The 9743-nt window shown below is 66.6% G+C and overlaps 3 protein-coding genes across 3 annotated transcripts; all 3 read left to right on the forward strand.

Annotated features, from left to right (window-relative positions):
• Positions 1-966: 966 nt before the first annotated feature.
• On the forward strand, positions 967-1386 carry MNEG_10377 (hypothetical protein; the record flags this gene model as incomplete). Its single annotated transcript, XM_014041149.1, has 1 exon — positions 967-1386. A coding segment is annotated over one exon (420 nt), but the record flags the coding sequence as incomplete, so codon positions are not given.
• An 815-nt stretch (positions 1387-2201) lies between these two features.
• Positions 2202-5770, forward strand: MNEG_10378 (Putative tartrate transporter; the record flags this gene model as incomplete). The annotated part of the gene is made up of 9 exons (XM_014041150.1): positions 2202-2219; positions 2548-2640; positions 2985-3136; positions 3407-3636; positions 3860-3998; positions 4213-4422; positions 4658-4810; positions 5014-5176; positions 5417-5770. 9 exons carry the CDS (start codon positions 2202-2204, stop codon positions 5768-5770), a joined length of 1512 nt encoding a protein of 503 aa, XP_013896604.1.
• A 922-nt stretch (positions 5771-6692) lies between these two features.
• Positions 6693-9631, forward strand: MNEG_10379 (U3 small nucleolar RNA-associated protein 15-like protein; the record flags this gene model as incomplete). The annotated part of the gene is made up of 7 exons (XM_014041151.1): positions 6693-6815; positions 6985-7056; positions 7336-7467; positions 7852-8004; positions 8353-8639; positions 8917-9073; positions 9284-9631. 7 exons carry the CDS (start codon positions 6693-6695, stop codon positions 9629-9631), a joined length of 1272 nt encoding a protein of 423 aa, XP_013896605.1.
• Positions 9632-9743: the final 112 nt, after the last annotated feature.

A 9743-nucleotide genomic window follows, 5' to 3' on the forward strand; every position in this document is an offset into this window, starting at 1 on the left:
GTCCTCGACCCCATCGCCATCAGGCGGGCTTCCTGGCGATGGACTTCAAGGCATCCGCTGACGTCACCGTACTGCAGCGCGCCCCCCGCCCGCCGCGGCCGCTGCGCGCCGCGCGCGACCTCGAGCTGATCGCGGGGTGCTGCTGCTTCAAAAACAGCAAAGGGGTGGTTTCTCTGAGGGTCGAGGCAGATACCGATATCCTATACCTTGGAGTCAGCCAGGGGATCCAGTTTTCGGCATGGGTGAGGCAGCCTCTGCCCTAAGGGCTCGCCGCGCAGGGCCAAGGCCCGCTGCGCCGCGCCTCTCCGCAGGCACTCGCCGCCCGCTCGACCGACCAGCCGCGTGCCGGCCGCTCTCGCCCTTCGCCCCGCCAGTGCGAGTCAGTCCGCATGCTGCCCAGCACCTGAGCGGCGGCCACCGATCCACCCCGCAGGTTGACAACAGGACCAGTTCGGCGTCGCTCAGCGGCGTTGAGGCCTCCCTCACAAAGGTCCTCCATTTCTTCACCCCCAGCGGCCAGCTGGCTTTCACAGCCTCGGAGCCGATCTCAAAGGCCGCGCTGCCGCTGCCGCCCGGCGGGCTGCCGCCGGGCGCGTCGCACGCGTTCGGGGGCGCGGTGTTGCCGTTAAACCCTGGGGCCGCGCCGACGGCGGTGGGGCGGGTGAGGAGCGAAGGGCGCGCGGGGCGGCGGGCGCGTCTGGCGGGCGGGCGGCCGGTCAGGCGCGCTTGTTGCGGGCAGGGGGGTTCCGCAATGTACTGCCGTACTGCTCATATACGACACTCTGCAATTGGCACGAGGCTGCCGACCCAGATTCCGAGTCCGTCCCTTTCGCCTGCTGGCGTCCTCTGTATGCGGCAGCTCTCCCCCCAACCGCCAACCACAGGTCGCCACCCAACGCACCTCAACGGACCTTTGTGACATGCGATAGCACACCCCCCCAAACCACCCCGCCCCCCTCCAATCAGCTCGTCAAGCTCACTTATGAGCTGCGAATCGAGGCCAAGGCACAAGGGATGCTCATGGACACCACCACCCTGGCAGCGGGCGTCCTCATATGCAGGGACCGGCCCCCTGTGCAGCCCGCCGGCGGGTGGCCGGCCCAGGCGCGGCCGCCGCAGCCGCAGGGCTGGGACCGGCCCCACGTGCTCGGGCCCGCGCTGTACGCGGTAAACCCCCACGGCGCCGCGACTAATGTGACGCAGGGGCAGATGGACGAGCTGGCGCGGAGGGCGGACGCGGGAGACGCCGCCGCGCCCTCCGCGCCGCCCGCGCCGGCGCCGGCGCCGGCGGGGGCTCCGGCGGAAGGGGCGGGGTGGATGGGGCCGCAAGGCAACCTTGGCGGCGGGGGCGGCGCTGGTGTGGCAGGCTACCCCGCCATCCGCTGATTGCCCCTGAATTGCTTTCTTTTGCGGTCGGCCATCTGTGTAATGCTTCCGGCTGAAACCCCATGATTCACTGCTGCAACGGCGGCAAATTCGGGAACCTTCGGGGTGGCTTTCACACCTGGACGCCGTTTGTCGTGGGGTATCGCCCCGCCGACTCATGCCTTCGCAGGGCAAATCTGGGACTGCATATGATGATGTGTACGGCTTTGAAACCAGATATGGGCTGCATTTATACTGTCACTATTGTGTTGCAATCGGCCATGGGGCCTGCGCCTGCTTCTGCTTCAGCAGGAGGAAGCAGTGGCCCGCCTTGCGCGCTCACGAATGGTGTTTGAACAGCTCTGATGATGAGATACAGGTTTGATGTATTCAGGTAGATGTACACCACGGAAGGAAGGAACACTTTGCTGTGGGCCGTGGTCTTGATGTGGCTGGCGGGGGCTGGAACTTCGTTACCAGCAGCACGAGCAGCAGCGCAATTGGGACGCTTCGCATGTGCAAATCCAGCACGTGTGGACCATTTGCACTAGTATGCGTTCAATCAATTTGTACACCACGTTCATACTGTCACTTTTACTTCATTCACACCACGCAACTCTCCTCTTTTTGCCCTTCGTCCCGGCGCTGCTCACACTTTTGTCTTTGATACATACAGCGAGCTGCGGGCAGCGAAATTAATCCTCAAGCTATAGATTCTGATAGCATACAGCTTTGCGAAGCTCGCCTGCAGTTGCCCATCGTATCGGTCTCAAGCCGCGCGGACTTCCTTCAGAACAGAAGCGGCCGTTCCCAGTGGACGTCCATCCACATCAAAAATGGTGGTTTTCAAAAAGGTGGGGTGCCAATATCACCCCGTCTCGGCCGCGGCCGAGTTTCGGCCGCGTCCCGCGCGGACTGCGCGCCCCGGCCAGCCGCGTCACCTCACTACGAAGGGCTGCACGCCGCCAGGAGCGCCGCGTAGCAGTGGCGGCACCGGACGCGCTGGATCCCCCAATCAACAACATCCTCATCAGCCATCCTTTGGGATGCATTCAAGGGGCTGCGCCGCGGTCAACCCGCATGGCTGAAAGAGAACGGCACTGTTCTGTCCCCAGAGCACCAGAGTCCGTTGTATATGCCGCGTCATTGACTGCGGTGCCCTCCAAATCGAATCACAAACAGGCCGACCTGACTAAGGATCTGGGCCTCAGCCCGGACCAGCTGGCGGCGCTGCAGCGTGCCGAGAACAAGATGGCGCCGCGGCTGCTGATCATGGTGCGCGGGGCGGGGGGCACTTGAATGCACTCAGTTGGACAACGGGTGACCCGCTATCCCACGCCCGAGGACTTCTGGCGCCCGCGCCGGCCGCGGCGGCGGCGCCGTTGCGCCCGCTGATAAGACAGGCAGCTGCTGAGTAAAGCAGCTCGCCGGCTCCGTTTGTGTAATGGGCACCCCGGCCGGCCCGCGAGGCAGCTTCTTTAAGAAAACCGCCCCACAAAACCGCCACGTGCAAGCTCTCTGAAACTCTGGGACACGTACCAGATTCTCCGGCAACCTCCCTCCAAAACAATCCCACAACCTCCCTCCAACGCTTCGAATTCGAATTCAAATCTCACCAGGTGGCCCTGTTCATCGCGGTCAACTACCTTGACCGCACCAACCTGGCGCTGGCCAGCGTGGAGCTCACCGCCTCGCTGGGCCTGACGCCCCAGACGTACGGCCTGGGGGCGGCGCTCTTCTTCGTATCGTACTGCGTCATGCAGATCCCCAGGTGAGCCGCCATAAGCTGGGGAAGATCCGCGGCCACATCGTGCCTCCGTCCGGCTCCCGAGTGAGCCGCCCGCGACGCATGCCGTTGAATCCGCGCGGAAAGGAGGCGCGGCGGCGGGCCTGCGGCCGCAAAAGACGCTGCGGCGGGCTGTCGGCGGCGCCGGCGGGGGCGGCACGGGTGGCCGTGCCCTGCGCCATCGTCGCTGGGTGTGGCACCCGCAACCTCTGTACTCAAGATGCCACGCTTTTTGCTAACGCTGAACCCCCGCAGCCAAATCGTCATGGCCTACATCCACCGCCAAAACCTGTGGCTTACGGGCCTGCTGGTCTGCTGGGGCACCTGCGCTGCCGCCATGGCCGGCATGCGGGACATCCCCCAATTCCTTGCGCTGCGCGTGCTGCTCGGCTTTTTCGAGGCGGGCGCGCTGCCGGCGCTCTGGACGTACCTCAGCCACTTTTACGCCAAGGAGCGCCTGGCAGTACCCCTGGGCGTTATGATGGGTGAGCATCTTGTCCGACGCTTTTGGCGTTCAGGGGGGCGGCTGTTTGTCGTCCCTCCTAGAGGGAGCTGCGGCCGCTGCACCTGTTGGCGCCCAGGAGCACGTGTGGGCGTGCGGCGTCGCGCCGACCCCTCTGCAGGTCCCAACGCAAACGCCCAATGCAGCTGAAGCACCTTGCTCAACGGCACCTACCTGCCCCCGCCCCCCTCCCTCCGCTCACCCAGGCACGCTCATCCTGTCCCAGGCGATCGGGCCCCTGCTGGCCGCGGGCTTCCTCTCGATGGACGGCATGGGCGGGCTCATGGGGTGGCAGTGGCTCTTCCTCATTGAGGGCTGCCTCGCCATCCTCGTCGCCGTCGGCTGGTGAGTCCTCCTACGGCAAAAGCCGCGTGGTGCTGCGCTAAGCTGCCACCTGTCCCCCACCACAAAAACTCCACGGCTGTTCCGTCTTGGCGCGGCAGCGTGTCAGATTAGGCGAGTGAAAAGCAGACGTTAATTTGCCGTTGCAATCACCTGAGCTTCGAGCTACGCTGCGGCTCACACACTTACCTTTCTGCTCCCCAATCATTCGCTGCAGGGCCTTCATGCCCGCCGACCTTGCCTCGATCAAGTCCCTCACCCCCGAGGAAGTTGCCGCGGTGGAAGCTTCCATGGCGGCCACCCACAAGGCCAAGAAGGGCGGCAACCAGCTCAAGGTGCTGGCGGCGACCCTCAAGAACCCGGTGATCTACGTGATCTCCTCCATCAAGTTCACAAGGGACGTCGCGTTCTACGGCGTCGTGTACTGGTGCGGACAGGGGCCGCGCGGGGCCGGCGGCGGGGCAGGTGTTGGCCGGGCGCTCCAGGGGACGCGCGAGGGGCCGGGAGACGGGACGTGCAGGGCGTGCGGCGGGGGTGAGGTTGGGATGTAAGGTCGGATTGTGAGCGACACCCCCAGCCGGCGACATGGTCAAGGCCCCGTGCGATGCAGTCTCGGACGTCCCATGCCGACCCACACCTCCTCCGCCAATCCCAACCGCCAGGGCCCCCATGATCGTCAAGAGCATCCTCGGATTCGACGCGTTCGCGGCGCCCGGCGCCGCCGGCGGCCACTCCTCGGGCGGCAGCGTCACCGTCGTGCTGCTTGTCGCTATCCCCTTCGCCGCCGCCGCCGCCTTCCAATTCGTCAACGCGTGGTGGGTGCCCGCGATCCGATCCCCGCCTGCGGCCCCGCGGCCCGCCGCGCGCCCTCCACACGCAGCCGACCTCCCAGGACTCTCCTGGGACGCTGCTGCCGCATTCCACTGATGCTGTACGCCATGGTATTGCCGCGCAACCTGAGCGCCGCATGCTCCCTTGCATCAACCGCGCCACCCGGCCCCGCCCCTCCGCCCTCCAGGCACTCCCAGCGCACCAACGAGCGCCGCTACCACCTCGCGGGCACCTGGGCGTTCGGCGCGGTCGCGCTGTTCCTGCTGCCGCTCGCGCTGCACTCGTTCCGGGCCGCGTTCGCGGTCATCGTGCTGGCGGCGATCGGCACCTTTGGCGCGGAGGGCATTATGGTGCGCCACGCCTGACACCGCTGCACTGCGCTGCGCCGTGTTTGACTCTTTGCAAGCACTCCAGTCGGACGAGAGGGATCTCTCCAGCCCCACCGAGGAGAACGTCGCTGTTGCGCGCCGCTCGGGGCCCCCGAAATGCATTTGGCAAGCTGCGGCGCGGCCGCACCACCCGTGCCACGCCCCTCCACATGCTGACGCGCATCCCCGCCCGCCGCCCCCGCGTGTCCCCTCCTCCCCCAGGTCGCCCACTTCATGGCGCTGCAAGGCGGCGAGAAGGGCATTGGCATGGCGCTCATCAACTCCGCCGGCGGCGTCGGCGGCTTCGTGGGGCCCATGGTCATCGGCGCCATCCGCGCCAAGACCGGCGGGTACAACGACGCCATGATCGTGCTGGGCGCGTTCCTGGTGTTCGCCGCGCTGCTGACCGCCGCGTTTGACCCCAAATGGGCGGAGCGCTGGACGATGGAGGCGCGGGAGCGGGCGGCGGCCGCCGCGGCGGGGGATGTTGAGTGCGCGGTGGTGAAGCCGGCGGCGGGGAGCGGCCGGGAGGACGATACCAAGGGGCAGGCTGATGTGGTCATCGTCCAGGCTTAGGGGCCAGCTTAACGGGTTGGAGAACCTTGCTGCATATGTTGGGCCGAGGCGGTCCGTTTTGGTGCACCAGGTTTGTGCGATGGGCGGGGAGCCCTGTGCAGCGACAGGGCACTGCAAGCTTGCCCCGCTGGCAAGCGTAGACGCGGTGCCGGCTGCCGCAACACCATCGCGAGAGAGCTGTATCACTTGCGGCTGCGGCTGCGCGCTCGCACAGCGTGACTTGTGGCGCGCATGCCACCTTCAACTTCACCAAGCCACGTAGAAGAATTGAGAACCAAAACTTTCCCTGGCAAAAGGGTTGCGACTCAGGTTCCAGGCCACTTTATACATGCGCCCTGTGCGCTTGCAGCCAGTCCCTTATGCCACCCCTCTGTTTCGCCGGCCGCAAGGGCCGTCACTCTCCTACGACTAAGAGCTGCGATGACGGCACCCATCAGGTGTCTTGAGCTCCTGCAGCCTCGCGCGCATCAACGCCCTGCACTCCGTCAGCAGCACGCCTTCAACTTCCACCCGCACTGCCCTGGGCTGACTTTCTCGTGGCATTCCAGCGCGCCGAGCACGTGCGCAGCGCTGCGAACCCAGCACTTCATCTACTCATCTTCTACACCATAGAAACACCCAAACATAGCATGTAATACAAGATCAACCTGAAATTTCAGGTTGTGTGTAGGTGTCAATGGCTGCTGCCGATGCGTCGCACAGCAGGAGACGTGCTAAGAGCTTTCAAGGTTGGACCGGTGAGACCAAGGGCGGCCGCCTGTCTGTGAGTGCCATGCCTCGCCTCAGTGCGGGTGCAGTCTTTGGTTCAAGCACTTCCGTCACTTGACTCGACGCACATGCATATACTTAGATGACGCGCAGCACGCGGCCGCCCGGGCAGCAGTCTCTGCGCTAGATCACCAACAGCGACGCGCTTGATTAGATGGAGTACGAGGCTGGAACTTACAGGAAGTTAGTGGTTAAGCAGTATCCGGCCCGCACTCTCCGGGAGACTGCCGAGGGCAAGTATTGGAAGCGCTTTGCAGCGCCCTCTGTAGCCAAGCAGGTGTGTATAAGGGGTATGAACGCACCGCGCCGTGTCCCGCTGTGCCCCGGTCAGGGCGGCGGACCCTGCCGGCAAGGCTGCGCGCTTGCTGTTGCTGCTGCTCTTGCGCCGGCGGCCGCCCCCCATCAGCAACAACCTAACCTGAACCGCTCCCCTCCGCACCCTGCAGATCGGTGGCGTCTCACATATAGACTTCTGCCCGCAGCAGCCATATCATTATGCCATCACAGCGTCGACACGGGTGAGGGGGCTGTGGCGGAGGTGGCCTGGCCCCCTCCATGCCTGAATACAGCCTCAGCAGGAGCCCCCCCGCGGCGCCAGGCATTGAGTCAATCACTCCCATGCCACACATACATTCGCCAATGAACATCTCGCTGCCTTCGTGGCGCAAGAATCAGCACAGAGCCCGGCTGCATGTGCATGCTTGCTCATTTCCCATCGCGTGCAGACCTCGGGCACCGCTCGTTTCCAATGTTTCAAACCACCCCCTGCTGCACCCGGGCGTGTGCCGCCCCGCCAGGTCATCGTGTACGACGGCCAGACGCGGCAGGTGCGCCGCACGATAGCGCGCTTCAAGGACAAGGCGTACGGCGCGACGTTCAGGGAGGACGGGAAGCTGCTGGTAGCTGGGGGGCAGGACGGCATCGTGCAGGTGCGTGCGCGCGTCGCCGCGCATGAGGGAAGGTACATTTGTGTGTGTGTGTGTGTGTGTGTGTGTGTGTGTGTGTGTGTGTGTGCGCGTGCGCGCGCACGCACGCGCGCATGTCTTCTACGCGCAGCGGCACACGCGCGCGCGCGCAGCCTCTGTTTGTCCGGGTGGTGCTGCCAGCTGATGTCATCGAGGCGGCGCTCCGCGGCGCAGCAGCATGCTGCCGCTCCGCTGCGATGCCAATACAATGAGCCGCGGGGCCAGCAGACTAGTAGCCCCGGCCGTGCGCGGCGCTCACACGACGCAAGCAGCGGGACCCGCGAGCGCCGCACGACCCGGACCCCCCGCGCCGCCACCACGCGCGCCGCGCGGCGGCTCCTGCGGCAGGTGTTTGACGCGAACAGCCGCAACGTGCTGCGGCAGCTGAAGGGCCACGCGCGCCCCGTCCACGCCGCGCGGTTCGCGTCCGACCGGACGCACGTGCTGAGCTGCGGGGATGACGTGACAGTGCGGTGGTGGGACCTCACGGCCGGAAAGCAGGTGCGATTGGGAGGGGGTGAGAGGGCAAGCGGGGGGCACGTGTGTGCGCACCCGATTGGCGCCCGGAGGCGTTAACGGGCTGCTGCCCGCTCAGAATGATTGAGCCGGCGCCGCCCCCCGCGAGGAGTGCGGGCGCGGGTGGGCGGAGGGCGTTTCTGCGGCGGAACCGCCAAGCGCGCCCACGCCGGTCGATAGCGCAGTCGGCCCCCCCGCAGTCCCTCGGACGGCACGGCACCCTTGATTGCGGTCTCGCTGCTTGTGTACCAGCTCCCTTTTTCATTGCCTTGGATTTCCTGATCAGTGCCCCCATGGCATACATATATGAATCTGAAACATGTATGTCCGCAGGTCTGCCGCTTGGACGGCCACCAGGACTATGTCCGGTCAGCAGCCCCCTCCCCAGCCAACTCAGACGTCTGGCTCACGGGCAGCTACGACCACACGGCCATGCTCTGGGACGTCCGCGCCGGCGGGCGCGGCGGCAGCAGCAGCGGCGGCGGCGGGCGCGGCGGCGGCGGCGGGCCGGCGATGGTGCTGGATCACGGGGCGCCGGTGGAGGGCGTTGCGTTCTTCCCGTCCGGCGCGATGGCGGTGACGGCGGGCGGCAACACGATCTGCGTCTGGGACGTGCTCAGGTGTGGGGGTGGACGCGGTCGGGGTTGCTGCGGCCGGGCGCGGGCGCGGCGGACGGGTGGGCGCGCGAGGGCGCGAGGGGGCGGGGGAGCCGCGGGGCGGTGCGGCCGCGGGGCTGTGCAGCGTGCGGGATGGATTTTTGGGAGCGACTTGGCCTGGTACAGGCTTCGCATCCCCCCCTGCGCTCTTTTTTGACCTTTTGTATGCCCACGAGGTGCGTGTCCCTTGATTCGTCAACGTCCCCCTACATCCTCCGTGCCACCCAAACCGAACCACCAGCGGCGGGAAGCTGCTCAAGCGGCTGGCCAACTTCCAGAAGACCGTCACCTGCGTCGCCCTCTCGCCGCTCGCGGGGCCCGACGTGGCGGCGGCGCCGCGGCTGCTGGCGGGCTCGCTGGATGGTCACGTGAAGATCTTTGAGCTCGACGGCTTCAAGGTGAGCCCCCTGGTTCCACGGGCATCGCTCCGCGACCGCCCACCGCGCGTGCCTTTGCGCGGCTCGCGTGGGTGCGCGGCGCGCGGCTGGCGCGCCTCTGGGGAGCTCGTGGGCCGGAGAGCCGCCTGGCGCCCTCAAACGCACCCTGACGTGGAAACTGCCTAGCGGCTCGGCTGTTGATGTCGCCCTCAACGGACTTGCCCTGATCAGGTCACCCACGCGACCAAGTACCCGGCCCCTGTGTTGAGCCTCGGCCTCAGCGGCGACGCGGGACTGCTCGCCGTCGGACTGTCGGACGGCACCCTCACAGTCCGCAAGCACGCGCGCCCAAAGGGCCTCTCATCCTCAGCCGGCGCCGCCGGCGCCGCCGGCGCGCTCGGCGCGGCGTCGGCGGCCGCGCGGCGGCGCGCGCGGCTGGAGCTAAACGCGGGCAACTTCCGGTACTTCCTCAGGGGCCGCGGCACCAAGGCGGCGGCGGGGGACTACGCGGTGGCGGCGCGGCGGCGGGCGCGGCTGGCGCCGTACGACCGGCTGCTCAAGGGCTTCCAATACAGGTGAGAGAAATTTGGGTGTGGGTGTGATTGTCAAGTGCAGGGTAGATGCAGAGGGAGCGACGGCCGAGGGCAGCGCGGTGGGGCGGCGTGCAGCTAGCACATGGTTGTGCAGCGAC

This window comes from Monoraphidium neglectum, assembly GCF_000611645.1.
Source record: "Monoraphidium neglectum strain SAG 48.87 unplaced genomic scaffold scaffold02289, whole genome shotgun sequence".
NCBI lineage: Eukaryota > Viridiplantae > Chlorophyta > Chlorophyceae > Sphaeropleales > Selenastraceae > Monoraphidium > Monoraphidium neglectum.